This window comes from Emys orbicularis, chromosome 24, assembly GCF_028017835.1.
Source record: "Emys orbicularis isolate rEmyOrb1 chromosome 24, rEmyOrb1.hap1, whole genome shotgun sequence".
Classification (NCBI taxonomy): Eukaryota; Metazoa; Chordata; order Testudines; family Emydidae; genus Emys; species Emys orbicularis.
This window is the reverse complement of record NC_088706.1, coordinates 4758895-4774743: the sequence shown is the minus strand read 5'-3', so window position 1 is coordinate 4774743 and position 15849 is coordinate 4758895. Positions and strand designations below refer to the sequence as shown.

Here is a 15849-nt window from a genome sequence, read left to right as displayed (position 1 = left end):
GGGGGGACGATGAGGAGGCAGCGGCCGCAGCAGCAGCGCTAGGAGCCGCGCGGCCCATGCGGAGCGAGCGCGCCGCCGCCGCCCGCCACAGCGTATCCGCCGGCCGCCGGGCGAGAACAATAGAGCCCGCGGCGGGCTCCGGGCGGGACGGGAGCGGGGCGCCGCGGCCCCAGGCAGCCGGCGGGGGGAGCCAGCAGCCGCTTTGTCCGGGAGCCCCCGGCGGCAGCGCCCGGGGGAGGGTCTGCGTTCCCCTCCCCCCTCGGATGCTTTTCTTCCTGAGCAGGTAAAATCCTGGGGGGCGAATTTGGGGTGGTTCCTTCCGGCACCCCCCCTCGTCCAGGCCCCTGCTGCGGGGAGCTCGGTTCCCGCCCCCCCCCCAGCAGAACTGCTGCAAACTTCAGCCTGGGGGGGCTGCCTGGGGGGGCATTCCCCCCCAGGCCCTGCGGTGGGGAGCTCCCCCCCCAGGAGTGTAAAACCCCCTTCTCCGGGGGAGTGCCGGGCGTGGAGCGGATTTAGAGGGGGTTGCTTTTTTGGGGCGGGGGGGCTCTTTCTATCTCTTTACCCGCTTCTCCCCCCCCCCCCCTTTCGGGTCCCTGCTGCATGGAGTTTATTGTCCCTACTCCACACACGCGCTGGGACTCGTGCAAACTTCGGCTCCGCTCGGGAGGGGGGGAGTCAGGGCCGGGATTGGGGGGGCTTCCTTTCTGCCCCCCCCCCCAAGTCTATGTCCAGGGATCTTAGAGTGTGTGCGCCCCCCGCCCCCGAACTGCTGTGAACTTAATCTCGGATCCTGCTAGGCAGCGTCAGGAGAAAAGCTGTGGTGGGGGGGGACTTTTCTCTCCCCCCCCCCTTCCAGGTCACCCTGGTAGGGAGGCAATTGGTCCCGCTCCAGAGCCCTGTCATCCCCAGCTTTTGGGGGATGCGTGGCGGGGGGAACAAAGCCCAGTGGGTCCTGTCGAGGTGGCTGTTTGGTTTGGGGGGGGGGACCGGACCCCTCTTCCCGGCTGCTGCTGCTGCATGGAGCTGATTGACCCCCTCCTAGGGCTGCAGCCTAGATTTGTATTGAGGGTATGTGGGGTGCGAGAGGGGTCGCGTCTGGAGCTGGCTGGGGGGGGGGGGGAGATTCCAGCCCCACAACAATCCTCTAAAGGCCGCTGCTACCGCACGGGTTTATTGTTCCCCCTCGCTCTGGAGCTGTTGTAAACTTCAGCCCAGCCTCGCCGGGTGAGTGGAAGGGCCTGGCAGAATTGGGGGGCGGGGGGCTGCTTTTCCAGTGGTAATAACCCCCCCCCTTCGCCTCCCCTCAAACTGGACTGCTGCAAACTTCATCCTGGTTCTGTAGGGGGGTTACCCAGCAAAGGGGGGGGGGAGTGTGGGGCGTGTGTGTCTGTGTGTGTGTGTGTTGGTGGAATAACTCTCTAGGATCGTGTGCATTTTTCATGTTAAATTCGGGGGGGGGGGGGTTGTGAAAACGAGGGTCTGGAAGAGCAGCTGGCTTGAAGAAGGTTCATTGTTCCCCTCTCCTAGCCAAGTTTAAAGAGCTTGAAGTGAGAACGTGATCTCCCCCCTCCCGCCCCAAACCGTGATGGGAAAGTTGTGTGTGTTTGGGGGGGGGCGGCATTAAATATTTTGTCCATCTCCACAGGCCGATCTGAAACTTGCAGGGCCCCTGCTGCGGCGGGGTTTTGTTTATCCTGCCGTTGGAGTGCGTGTGTGTAGTTTGCAAACTTTGTTGGGAAGTGCACAGGGGAAGGAAGCGCTTTCTTTTGTGTCAGTTTCTACCTGAGCTTTCCCGGGTGCCGTGTGTGTGTGTGTGTGACTGGTGTCAGTTCGGGGGGGTTGCATTGGGAGGTGGCTCGAGGCGAGCAGCAGGCACTTCGTAGGCCGTGTCTGGAGTTTTGGGAAAGCGCTTCGCAGAGGGAGGAGGAGGAGGAAGAGGAAGGGGGGGTAGGGGGAGGAGAGGAGCGAGAGCTGCTGGTGGAGGAGCCTTTGTCCAAAGGCAATAAGGTGCACCTCGGCTCTGGTGGAAGAAACTCGAATGTCTCAGGTTGAAGTGCATGGGGCGGGGGGGGGGGGGAGATGAGGGGGTAATAGGGGAACATCTGCTGTGTGTTAACTCGGGAAAAGGGCTTCTCCGCCGGCATGCAGCGGAAAAACTGCTGTGAATGATTTCAGATTGAAAAATAACACTCTCCAGCAGCTCCATTTGCTTCAAAGGCAGAGCCCCCCCCCCCCCCCCCCCGCCGCCCGGCTGCAGCTTGGAGGTTGGGGGAGGGAACCACGAATCCTGTTCACTTGTTAGCCCCTCTTCCCTTCCCCCAACGCTCATGGCTCAGCCCAGAAAAAGCCATTAAAAACGTTTTGCATGATGCACACTTTTGTCGTTCAGGCACGTTCAAGTTTTGTTAGTCTTTTTTTAAAAACCAAACCAAGTCAAACCAGACAAAAACAACCCCAGCCTTCTCTCTCTTACAGGATCAGGGCAGGGTTCTTGTTTTATAGGACACTGGATTTTTTGTTTTGTTTTGTTTGTTAAATGCTAGGAGGGTTTTAAAAATATAGATTTCATTTCTTTTGGGGGGCATATTGTGTAAGTTGCCTCTGTGACCTTAATAAAACCCTGTCTGCTGCTCCCAGCCTCCTTGGAGCATTGCAGTTGTCTGGGGCTTCTTAGGCTATAGTTGAGGTTTTGGGGCTTGGTTGAATAGGACCCTTTCACACCCAACCCCCCCCCCCCCCGTCTTGTTTTTGACTTGCTAAGCTGGGGATTCTCTGGGGACTCCTTGGAGGAGGAGGAGGAAGGCTGTTCTTTCAGGACCCACTGGGCAGAGGGAAAGGGAGAATAATGTTTTCAAAGTTGCTTTAAAAATAATTGCCGGATGCACTGATGACATAAAGGCAGGTTTAAAAAAACAAAAATCCTTTGGCTTTTTTTTTTTTTATATAGTGGCAGAGGTCTTGTATGTGCTGGATCGATTTCAGCATATTTATTTTTTAAACCTCACTGAAATGTAATGGATGAGCCAGTGCTTCCTAGGAATGCTTTGGAATACAGAGTTTTGTGTGTGTATAGAAATATTAAACTTGTGATGAATGAGTTAAATTATTGGCCAGCTGCACTTGATAGCTATAAATGAGTTTTAAAGAGGAAGAAGAGTGAATTCTTTATCCCATCCCCTGCCTCCATTTCTACTGCTGAAGAAATATTTTCCTACCGTGATGGGTTTGATCTCTTTGGCTATCTCCCTTTAAAAAAAAAAAAAATCTGTAAAATTGGGCAGAACAATATTTACCTACCTTGCAAGATTGTTTTGAGGGTTTTATTTTTGGAAAGCCCTTTGAAGGTGAAAATAATTATTTAATCTTATTTTCTCCACCTTTTGTGGGGAGATTATTGCCTTTTTGGTAGGTAATTCTTGTTACCTAAGGGCTAGATTTCAGAGTTGCCAAGCACCCATAGCTCCAATCAAAATAAAATGGGAGCTCCGCACCCTGGAGTGGGGGAGGGCATGAAATCAGGCCCTTTTTAAACTTTAAAGAGAAATAGACAAAAACAAGTGGGAGGGGAACTCCCACAAACGGAGGGGGTAAAAAGCCCAAACCTGCCAAGAGCCTGAATGATAACTTGCCTGAACCCTTTGATAAATGAGTTGACTTTTTTTTTTTCATTTGCTGCATGCCAGGAGCAACAGAATTGGTCTGAATTAGTGGAATTGGCAGCAAAAAACAAACATACAAGTGTGTCTGGTCAATAGAAGGCTTGTTCCTGCCTCTGGGTGCCATGTGAGGACTTTCACTGCGTTCTGAGGCGCAGAAGTTGGAAGCTGGGGATTTGCAAGGGATTTTTTTTTTCTTTCTTTTTTTTTTAAATATTCATCAGTGGGGTGGGTAGTTTTCTCTAGTCATTAAAATATCTCTTCCCCTCCCCCATGGTTTTCTTTAGGACTGCCACTGTTGAGTCTGTGGGAGTATGAATCAGCAGCAGCAGAGAATGGCTGCAGTTGGGACAGACAAAGAACTCAGTGACCTGCTGGACTTCAGTATGGTAAGCAAGCTCCTTAGAGGGGGGCCTTTAAAGGGACAGTAGCTTCATTTGTTTCCAGTGTTCTTGAGATCTAGAAGAATGGGTGGGGGAGGGGGGGGCAGAGAATGTGAGCCTGTAAAGTGAGGTAAATTGGAGATGGTGGGTTTCAGATATGTTGTGTGCACTGCAGTTGGGTTCTTTTTTCTTTTTTCTTTTTTTCTTCTTCTTCTTCTTCTTCTTCTTCAAGTTAAGCAATGGGGGACCCTGGTCAGCACCTAGTAAAGACTTTCCTTGCAGTGAGCACATGGTGATCTTTGGGTGGGACAGTTCTGTGGAAGCAGAAAACATTAGTCTGTTCTGTTTAAATGCTCATAGCAAAATGTGCTGGATAATGACTTCTGAAGCTTTGGATATGTAACTAATGCAAGGATGTGACTTTACTTAACAGTTAATTCATCAGGCTGTGTTTTTCCTCTTCCCAGATCCAAATTGTTGAATACATGTCCTTCCAGATTAATCTATGTCAGTTTGCAATTTTGCAGAGCAGTCCTATATATATATTTTCACAGGGATTATGTACTCCTGTACCCCTATTCCTTGCCCAAAAAATCCTCAAAGCTCTACAGTAAAATTTTGAGGCTGTCATTAAAAAGAAAGTAATGTTGGCTAAGAAGTTACCCAGAGAATGTACGTGCTTTTTTGGGGTCACTTTTAGTAGTAGCAAACAAAGGCTGCAACCCTGTAAATGAATATGCTTAGCCTTGCACATGGGAGTAGTTCCATTGAAGTTAGTGGTATTACTCAGGTGTGTAAAGACAAGTGCATGTGTAAGTGTTTGCAGGATCAGGGCCTATGTGTGATGTTTGATTGTAGTTGGTGGGTGACCCGTGGAAAGAAAAAGTTACTGTTTTGAATGCGAGCTCCAGCTTGGTTCCTCTGTCATGTGCTGCACCCTAATGACACTTGGCATGTGTGTCTTGCTTTGTAGATAAGCAAACCTACTACACAAATTGGAAAAACACAGCTCCACAAAAAGGAATAACCATTAAATAGCAATGCAGACATTATTCTTCTGGGTCGTTCTGGGTATACTTAGTTATTTGTCAGTGATGCCTTTGTGATAATTTTTCTTCCCCTTGGGGTTCAAAACAAGGGAGCATGGTCACAATTCCTTGCCCCTTATTTCCTTTATACTCGGTGTTAACACACTGCATCTCTTCTGGATCCCAGCATAAAGATACGACATAGCTCTATTCTAAGAAGTCTTCTGATCTAACTTGCAGTAATCAATAAGAAGCTGCAAATTGCACAGGCATCATATGTATCCACATGTATTCTCTCCTTACCCTGTATGAGAATTCCCATGGTGGTGGGACAGGATGAACGTCTCTCAGCCACCTGCAGCTGATGGGAGGTTGATCCAATTAAAAAGTAACAGTAATATCGTTTACAGTTGCGAGGGGCTGTGATGACGCTATACCTCAAAAATACAAATATGTTCAGGGTTTATTGGGGAAGGGTGAGCAACTTGTTTTCTCCCTCACTTTAGAGGTTTCTGTTCCCTTTGGCAGGCTCGCTTGTATGTATGAGAGATCCAAGTTTCGATCTGCAATATCCACAATCTAGTTCAGGATTGGACAATTTCTTATTTCTCTTCCTTCCTTTCCAAAAAGAATTCCCAAACTCTATTTGCAACTTACTTTATAGCAAATTTGAAAATATCCTTATTTGCAACTCCTGTAATTGTTCAGGGCCATTATAATAAAAACACATTTCCCTTTTATATTATAAAACTCTCCCCGGGCCTAGACTTTGATCTGGAGTGAAGATTTAATACATTGGGTAAAATTCTTGTTCTCTTACATTAGTGTAAATGTGTAACTGCTGAAGTCACTGTACCAGAGTCAATCCAGTGTGAGCCTGGCATTTGGAGCATTGTGTCCATATGACACTTGTGCAGTTAGCGGCACGTGGGCAGACCTTTGATGTCAGCGGGGCTCCATGTGAGCACTGGGGTCTGCTGCTTGCAGGATTGGGGCCCGAGACAGTTCCCTGCATAGCTCTGTTTCTGGGAGTGGGTTAATTCCATAACAAATTAGGCCTGATCCTGCATTGTCAAGTCAGTGGGAAGCTTTGGAATTGGGCCTGTTGTGTCCATCTCCACTCAGACGTGAACATACTATTTTGCCTAAAGAGGTCTCTAAAAATAATAAATATACCACTAAGAACGAGAATTTAAAAACCTACAATAACATAAAACTCACTAGCTAGTAGATAATGTTCGTACTGATACTATGTACTTGTTAAGCATAGTATAGAAGTTACATAGTTAAATCTTTGGAGCATTGCAGGGTGCTCACATGTCTTGTAACTGGGATGTAACTTATTGTCTTGTGGTCTGGATCTCTTGGGTTTGTTTTTTTCCCCTCCTTCATCTCTGAATAAGCAGGAATAAAAAGTTGTCCCAGTGATCTGTGTCAGACTAGGATAAAGGAGTGAAGACTATTGAGGCAAGGAGTTTGTGTTCAGCAGCATCTGTTTAGGCCAGTGCTTTCAATCTGTTTTTCTAGGAAAAATGCATACCACCCCTGCAGCGATTTCTGGACCAGCTCTGAGCTGTGTGTGCCACCCAGTTGGGTGAATTTTATGTCCTGACACTAGTGGTTGTGTATATGAGGGTAGCCTAGTCTGTGGGGTTCATTGGGGAAAAAAATACTGTAAATAAGGTAAGCTCTCCTATCCTGAGGAGAAGGATTTAGACCTCAAAAAAAGAGAGAAAATTAGGTATTAATTGAACTGCAAAATCACCCATCCAAAGCTTTCTACCAAAGTAACTTGCCAATAAATGGTGAAAAGCAAAGTGTGTTGTAATGTCTGTTTAAGTGGTCTGAAGTTATAACTCCAGACCGAACTCGCAGGCCTGTAGACTGATAACTGCTTTGGGGTGTGCAGAGCAGAGCTCGTTACAAGTGCCTCTGAACACAGGGCCTCAAAATACAGTGAATTTGTAAGCTTGCTTTTACCACTGCATCGCGGCAGTGGGCCGGAAGGGAATAGCAAATCTGGGAGAAGGCGTCCCCGAAAACTTAGTATTGGTTCAAAGTATTAAATTTGATTTTCCTTTTTAGTCTGTAATTTTAATGATTGTTCTTCAACTTGTGGCTTGGCATTTCTGAGGCTTCATATATTTGCCCTCTTCAGAAGGGGCTTCGGCCCATAGCTAGGCTGCAGTCATAGCCATGACTTTTGTAATCTAGCTTGAGGCTTGTCACTTTAACTACAGTTCACACCATTCAGCTTTATCCACACAGCAGCTGTCACAACCGTGTTTGTCCATTGATCTCCATGCTGCCTAACTGTGTTTGTCTCAGGGCATTCTGGGAAAATTTGGGAAGCTATCCCATAATGCCTTGGTAGGGAAATAGTTCTTGGAGGGCACACACAGCGCGGCGGAAGCATCAAGCCTCTGGTGCAGCGCAGTCTGAGATGTCAGAGCGCGATGAGAGCTGGGAGGAAGAAGCAGCAGCCAAACAATTACACAGGCATGGTTAGGGGTCCTGTCTGTGCTGCAGAAGTGTGCCAAACCAGATACATGGAGGCGGCTGAGTGCCAGTCTAAGCCTCTGGCAGGGCGAAACACTGTTAGCTGCCACTGTTGTTAATAGAATATTAACCATATGGTGTGCGGATACCAAGTACGATACGTCGTAAGTTGCTGTATGGACAGGGCTTTACCATAGACTGTAAAACCAATTCTATCTGGAAGAGAGCACTCTGTATTAAATGCTGAACCACATGGATCCAGCCACCTCACGAGGAGTAAAACTGTGTGTGCAAGACAGAATTGTGTCCAACCTTTCTAAAGCTAAGTAACAAGTACCTGGCTTGTTTTGCATGGATAGACTTTTTTGTCTGGAGCTCCTTAAAAGTTTGCTTCAACTACTTCCTAGAGTTAAAACACCCAGTGTTGTTAAAGCAGTGCCTCGCTGTGGCGAAGGCAGAGTGCCTGCATTTCTATGATAAAAACTGCTTTTTGTTTAGAATCTAACTGTAATAAAGTTCACTTTACGTTTAAGTAGGCAAACAAAGCCTTAATTGGGCGGGTTTTGCTTAAAAGAACACTTATGCCTTTGCTAATTTTGTTAAGTGGAATCCGTTCTGTTCCCTCCTAATAGAAAATAAGTTAATGGTTGGATATTTTATGTGCTCCAAAATATCTTTCAGGTTTAACTTTTTTATTAATTTGATACTTACCTTATGAACTAAAGGCCTGCTATGTCATAATGAATTGCTGTTTAATAGCAGTAAATAGAATATTTGTAATGGACTTAATATGCGTGAGTGGCAGCTACATAATAATGGCTGCTCTGTTATAGTCTGAGCAGGTGAAAAATTCACCTAAAATAAATTAATAAGTCTGGGTAAAGTGTTCTTAAAAGTAATTGATTTTTTAAAATATATGTTAACTCCGTAGGCTGCAATGGCTGTAAAGTCACTGAAATCTGTCAGCTAATAAACATATAAATAGGGCCCGATCAAATTCACGGCTATGAAAAACGCGTCACGGACAGTGAAATCTGGTCTCCCACCGTGAAATCTGGTCTCCCACCATGAAATCTGGTCTTTTGTGTGCTTTTACCCTATACTATACAGATTTTATGGGGGAGACCAGTGTTTCTCAAATTGGGGGTCCTGACCTAAAAGGGAGTTGCAGGGAGTCACAAGGTTATTGCCAGCCTTACTTCTGTGCTGACTTCAGAGCTGGGCGGCCGGAGAGTGGTAGCTGTTGACCGAGCGCCCAGCTCTGAAGGTAGTGCCCTGCCAGTAGTAGTGCAGAAGTAAGGGTGGCAATATCATACCATGCCACCCTTACTTCTGTGCTGCTGCCTTCAGAACTGGATGGCTGGAGAGTGTCAGCTGCTGACTGAGGGCACAGCTCTGAGCTGGGTGTCTGGCAAGCAGCTGCCGCTCTCCAGCTGCTCAGCTGTGAAGGCAGTGTTGCTGCCAGCAGCAGTGCAGAAGTAAGGGTAGCAGTACCGCAACCCCCCCCCCCCTACAATAACCTTGCGACCCCCCCACAACTCCTTTTTGGGTCAGGACCCCTGCAGTTACAATACCATGAAATTTCAGATTTAAATAGCTGAAATCATGAAATTTACAATTTTTTAAAAATCATATGACCATGAATTGACCAAAATGGACTGGGAATTTGGTAGGGCCCCACATACAAAATATGTGACTGGACAAATGCACTTTCTCTTATCATACAAGCTTACCTCTCAGAACATTGCTGGTATCTTAGATGTAACCATCCATTAAAATATATCTCTGTAGTTTTTTCCACACTTTGTTTGGATTTGTTTTTTATTGGATCCCAGAATGACACACTGATAAATGTTATCCCCACAGATAAGTAGTCGTCATCTGTCAAGAAGACTGAAGGCATCAGTGCAATACTGTATACAGAAATTTAAGACGGGGGATTTTACATAACACCGTTAAACCTATATTGTTCAAATCCAACAAAGAACAAGTAATGAACCAATTACAAAATTGGAAAAGCTTGATTCTTAGGCCCTTCCATTGCATGCTGTTCTTTTTCCATCTAAATATTTTATTTTTAAAGTAACATTTAAAAATAAAAAGGGAATTCACAGTGTGTGGGTGAACTTAGATTTTGCTGTTGAATGATACAAACTAACAAAGGCAGAGGACACTCTTAATCTGATTTACGCTATGCCCTTAAGTGAAGCATAGCAGTGTGACTTAAACCCACATCACTGTGGAAAAACAGAAGTTGACAGTATAAGCATTATATTTCCTGCATTTCATCTATAATATATGGCTTGCAAATTAGTATTGAAGTAACGTTAGTGTGCGGTTCCTTATTTATCAAATGTTGTGATGCTTTAAAGTCTCAGCTTGCTTTGATGAGTGATAGTTCTTTGATCGTTCTTTAATTCCTATGGTAATGAGAGCAGGAAAGGGTTACTTCAGACTCTCACTGACAGTATCTTTCAAAACAGAATAAGGAAGATGAAGGCAAGAGGTGGGAAGGCATCCCTCATTCATATGTGTTCAGTGTGTGGGTGTGTTGGGGATTGCCAAAAATAGCGGTGCTGGGGGGAGACCCCTTTTGCAGAAGTAGAAGAGAAAATGTGTATTGCACAATGGAACAAAACTAGACATTTTCTCCATTGGTGTTTTCACTCTAACCTTGTGGGTTTTTTGTTGTTGCATCAGCAATTATTAAGCAGAAATGCTTAAGAAAAATAAGCAAACTGTATGGCTTAAGAAGCCAGCATGTACAAATTGATGCTCGATACCAATAAATTCAAGCCCCTCCCCAAACAGAGAACTTCTGTGCAATTCTTGGAAATGAAGATTACTGACCATTTCAGTTAAAGTAACATTTCTCCCATCTCCTGGGGGGAGGGAGTAAGGCAATCTCCCTCACTGTCTTACTGAGCTAATTAAGTGAATTTCTAACAATATCATTTTAATATCCCTTATTTTAAAAATCTCTCTCTCTCTCTCTCTCTAAACTGACAAGCTGGGTGAGGTAATATCTTTTATTGGACCTAGAAGATGTTATCGCACCCACCTTGTCTCACTAATATCCTAGGAGCAGCATGGCTACAACAACACTATCTATATAAACTAACATTGCTGTTGCTCTAAGGAATTTCTTTCCTAGCACTGAAAATCTAAGCATCTTGTGAGCCTTTGGTTTAGATGTTTTTTTAAGTGTATATATGCATGCTCGCACACAAATACTTACATATTTTCACATGTATGGGAGTTAGGCACCCAAATTCCATGGCTTTTCAATGGAAGTTGATTGGCTAATTGGTCTTTCTGTCTTTGAAAAATCTCCCCCACATATTCCTGTATTTTTGAGATTAGTAACCAAAGCTGAGCAGACAACTGTGTAAAGGAACATTCCTGGTCACTAGAAAGCATCAAATATGTCAGGGCATGAAATGCTGCATTTCTCTATTAAAGTGTTATTAAATTGTTTAATCTTTAAAGTATTAAAACTTTGAGTTATTCAGACATTATGAAGCTAAAAATAATGTAAATGATTTGATGGTGAAAATATCTGAGTTGAGTATTAAAAACATTTTAAAATGTTAATTTACTGAGCATTTTCCCACCAGTTGTTTTACTGGCTGAAGCTCAATGTTTGTAGAAAAGAATTAGTTTTCTCTTCTGCTGCACACAGGTGTCTATACATTTTTTTTAAAGAACAAATTTTTGAAACCCACCCCGTTTATTTTAAAAATATTTGTCCACATTAGCTGACTAGGTATGCAGTATTTTTGAGGAAGCTCTCTGGCAGAGGGAGATTAGCTATAAATTGTAGCAGTAACAGTGTAGCAAACAGGTAGCTAAAATGACAGATACTGTAAAGCACATTAATCTTTCTGATCATGTGTTAGCAGGTGTTACATAATGTTGGAATCAGGCAGACTTTATCTGCCTACACATTTTTGCAGAATGTCCACTATCTTGGCTTATGTACACTGGTGCAGTGTCTCTGGGTGGAGAGGGAAAGTGGATGGATCACATTTTCCTCCCAAAACCCGGCTGGGGGGAGGGGGGGGGAAATCTTCTGGAGTCCTAAATGGGGTTGTTGTGCACTGAAGGTAAGCAGCAAATAAATGTGTAGCTTAGTCATCAGTGTCCTCTCCAGCTGGAGTCACTATGGTTGCTGCTAACTTCTTCCTAGGATATAGGTTAGCACCAAATAAGGGGGGGGGGAAGAAGAGGAAATAAACCAGGTCTTCACATGTGTTTAATTTGGGGAAAAGAGTGGGGTGAACCTCTGTTTAGATGGAGAATTGGGTACTACATCCTTTATGCTAATTTATTAATAAGGAAACAAATCATACTTTGGCCTTGTGCTTTTCCTAGATGTTTTGCCTCCTGTAATAATGTGGGAAAGAAATAATGAGGCCTAAGTGCAGGGGTGGGAAGAGGAAACCTCTCTTCTCCAGTGGAAATGAAAAATATCCCAGAAGCTGCTTCTTCATGAAAAAAATTGGAAGATCTGTGTACACAAAAGTTTACTTGCTCGGGAATGGATATACATCAGCTCAGAGTTGGGGGACACTCCTCCCTGCTATATAGATCAGCTGGGAAAGCAGTTGGAAAGATTTCTGCACTCACAATACTTTTACTTCTTTCTCGTCCCTCCCTTACCACAGCACAGAAAAGCTAACCTATTGAAATCTCTCTTCTTTCTCCCTCTCTCTCATCTTCCTGTTTTTCTAGATGTTCCCCCTGCCAGTGGCTAATGGAAAAAACAGACCCACGACGCTAGCGAGCACGCAGTTTGGCGGATCAGGTATTGTCTTTTTTCCCCCCTCTTAATGCCTCTTTTCAGAGTTAAAAACAAATACAAAGCCCCAAAGCAAAGGGAGTTGTCAGTTCCGTGGATGTTCTTTAATGTATTTTCATGGTTCTATTGTACCGCTGCTGCTCTGAGTACGAATGTTAATTCCGTAATCCCTTGTGTGTATATGTGTGTGTCCAGGAATCTTTTGCTGTTGTGTAACTGAGGTGAAACTTCATGAATAACTAGAAGGTTAATTCTCTTGATCGGGACTTTCAAAGAGGCTAAAGGGAGTTTGAATTCCAATAGGATTTGGGTGTTGGACTCCCTTCAGCCCCTTTGACGATCCCAGATCCTTTTGTTATATTTAAGTAGATGGTACAAGTACCCATTCCGTGTCACCTTGCCCATCCACCTCCAGTAGCATGGCAGTGATGGCCTGCTGGGGCTGGTATACGTCAGTAGTTTGGACACCCAGTTTTGAAAATCTTGACCCTAAAAGGTAGGCGTCTATCTCAATATTTAGGGACCTAAATAAATGGTGGGATAACTTCCACCAGCTGAGGATCTGGCCCCGGGTTTTCAGAAGCACTGAACACCTGCTGAAGTCAGCTGGAGCTGCTGGGTGCTTGGCAAGTGTAAGTGCCTAAATACTGAGTTTGGGAGGATGGGGGAGAGTTTTCAAAAACATCAAGGGGATTTAGGAGCACAGGTTCATTTAAAGAGGCTGGGATTTGTGCTCCTAAACATCTTAGGTAATCCCCCATGGAGCCTAACTTTTTTTGACAGATGAGGGAGGATTGAAAAAATTGGGTTTGTTTAGTTTGGAAAAGAGAAGACTGAGAGGGTACATAAGTTTTCGAGTACATAAAAGGTTTTTACGAGGAGGAGGGAGGAAAAATTGTTCTTCTTAACCTCTGAGGATAGGACAAGAAGCAATGGTCTTAAATTGCAGCAAGGGAGATTTAGGTTGGACATTAGGAAAAACTTCCTAACTATCAGGGTGGTTAAACACTAGAATAAATTGCCTAGGGAGGTTGTGGAATCTCCATCATTGGGGATTTTTAAGAGCAGGTTGGACAAACACTTGCCAGGAATGGTCTAGATAATACTTAGTCCTGTCATGAGTGCAGGGGACTGGACTAGATGACCTCTCAAAGTCTCTTCCCCTATGATTCCATGGGAGTCAGCTTCCCATGGCTGAAATGTTGGCACTAACTGGGAGAGGCTTCTTAATTCAGTATTAAAATAAAATATTCCTGGCATACTCTGGGGCTGTGTGACTGCAACAAGCTTTCTGTGCTCAGAGATGTTGCATTCGTTAGACAGTTGTACGGGAGGGGTTCTCTATAGAATAAAGTCTGTGGCATGCAGGAGGGTCTTATTGCCTTTTATCCTCTGACTCCCATATTCCTTCTCTCTTAACTATGCTGATGCCTTTGTAGATTGTTAAAATCTCCGCTATTCCAATACTGATTAACTGAAGCTACCCAAGATGTGTTGGAATGTCCCACTCCTATAAACCTGGCTGCGCCATTGCTTTTAAGAAAACCCCCAAAACCACACTAGGATGGTGAAGTTCCGGCACCGTATGCTGTGATTAAATGGGGTAGCCTGGGAAGTCCTGTTAATGAGTATTGTTCAGGCTGCTGGAAATGGCTCAGCATGAAAATACTGCAGTCAAATGTCTTGCTTTTTCCACCTCTTGAGCTGCCTCCTACTGGGATGTCAGGATGGAGAGAGGCCTGGAGTTTCAGGAGCTCCTGGAGCCAGGTAGTGAGAGATTTTGGATAGCAGAGCTGGCACTGTTGTGTGTGTGGAAACTTTCAATCTACACGAAGAAATGTTGCACAGTGGTGTCCCCGTGGTATCACTCGCAGCTCTTCTGCCCCTGATCTTCATCAGTATCTGGGGCTTCCAGAATTTAGCTCAAGCTCTAAACAGTTTTTTGAACAAACATTTTCCTCTATATAGAGACTTATTTTTAAAGTTTAGGTTTTTTTAAAATATTAATTTGTTATAAAGCATAACAGGTTTTAATTTGATTCATGAAGACAAACCTAGTATGGTGTGAGTGCTATTTAGTTTACCTTGACAATGAAAAAGATAGGGAAGGATATATTGGTAATTGGAGGAGGGAGGGGGGTTTAAGGAAATAGAGAAATATAGGTAGAGAGTAAAGGAGAGGTGTAATTTAACACTGGTGGAAATTGATCTCTGTAGTGAACATTCCAGCTTACGCATCTCGTACTTTGCTGCTAAAATAATCAACAAAAGAGACACCACAAGCTCGTGAGAGAGCAAGCTTGCATTCAGTCATTTCCTGCGTGGCTGTTGGCTTGCCTACTTGATTTGCAGAGCTGGCCAGTTCATGACAAGGAGTAGGAGTGCTGGGGAAATAGCCTGTGGTGGCTAGCGTCTTTCACTCAGATGCCCAGTGTCAGCCTAGAACATGTACAATTCCCCTCCCCCCCCCCCCAGGTGAGTGAAAGGTAAAGTTGACACCACCCTTCCTCTAAGCTGCTGTTTTTGAGATGGGCTTTCTGAATGGTTCATAAAAATCATCAAGGCGTGATATTCTACAATTACATTAAAGGCGATTGCACAACTGCCACTGTCCCGTTCTCCGGGCTTAGTGTCAGCCTTCAGTTCTGCCGATGGGCATCTTGATTCTGAAATGCAGTTCAGTGCACTGTTAATGAAAGGCTTTTCATGCAGTGAATGGCCTAGAGTCTCACTTTTTAAAGGGCGAAGTGTATATTTTTCCTGTCAAGAGTTAAGTGACTTTTCATTCTGCTCTTGGATGTTGGTGTGTTTTCATGCTGACTGGTGGGTGTTTACATCTGAAGTGTAACAATGACCTGTCGTACCATCCAGGGTCTTGTCTACACACATGCATGCCTTGTACTAGTTAAACAGGTTTCATTTGAACTGGTGCAAGGTATCTGTGTGTAGAGAAGACCCTGGATGGTGTGGTGGTCATTGTTACACCTGGCTTATATTGATTTAGCTTGATTTAGTAACTTACATTGATGTAAGCCAGTTGTAAATCATTTAGTGCGTGCGCCCGGGGTTTGCATCCATCTAGCTAAATCTGTTTTAAAAACTGATTTTGGTTCAACTGGTGCAACTGTTGGGCATAAAAGAGGCCTGAGTCATGGTCTTCCTTGAGATCTCTGCTAATTTGAAGACCTAGATCCATGTCAAGGGGGCAGAGTGCCTTCATGCCATACTTTAGTTTGATTTGGTGATAGACAATAGCTCCCTATAGTCGCTAGCACCCTCACTACAGTCTCTCACTATAATGTAGGCTCTCATTGCTGGGCTACAGTGCTTTTTTTCAGATGAGTTGTTAGAATGTTTCACTCCCTGGTGGAAATCAGAATTGAAAAGAGCAAAGAAACAATGCTTGTGGGTGGTTTGGCCAAATTGTCAGCACTTGGTAAAATAAGGTGGTCAGCCCAAACACGAGGCTGGTAAATAGGCAT

At 44.7% G+C, this 15849-nt stretch overlaps 1 protein-coding gene across 8 annotated transcripts in view; it reads left to right on the top strand.

Annotated features, from left to right (window-relative positions):
- The first annotated feature begins 204 nt into the window (after positions 1–204).
- TCF3 (transcription factor 3) overlaps positions 205–15849 on the top strand; it is a 119895-nt gene continuing 104250 nt past the window's right edge. For 7 of the 8 annotated variants that reach the window (XM_065422156.1, XM_065422149.1, XM_065422154.1 and 4 more), the window contains exons 1-3: positions 205–283; positions 3944–4045; positions 12301–12373. In XM_065422156.1, coding sequence (XP_065278228.1) covers positions 3971–4045; positions 12301–12373 — 148 coding nt within the window. In that variant the 5' untranslated portion in view covers positions 205–283; positions 3944–3970. Of the gene's footprint in view, positions 284–3940; positions 4046–12300; positions 12374–15849 lie in introns of those variants that run through there. The other variant, XM_065422148.1, reaches the window with a different exon arrangement.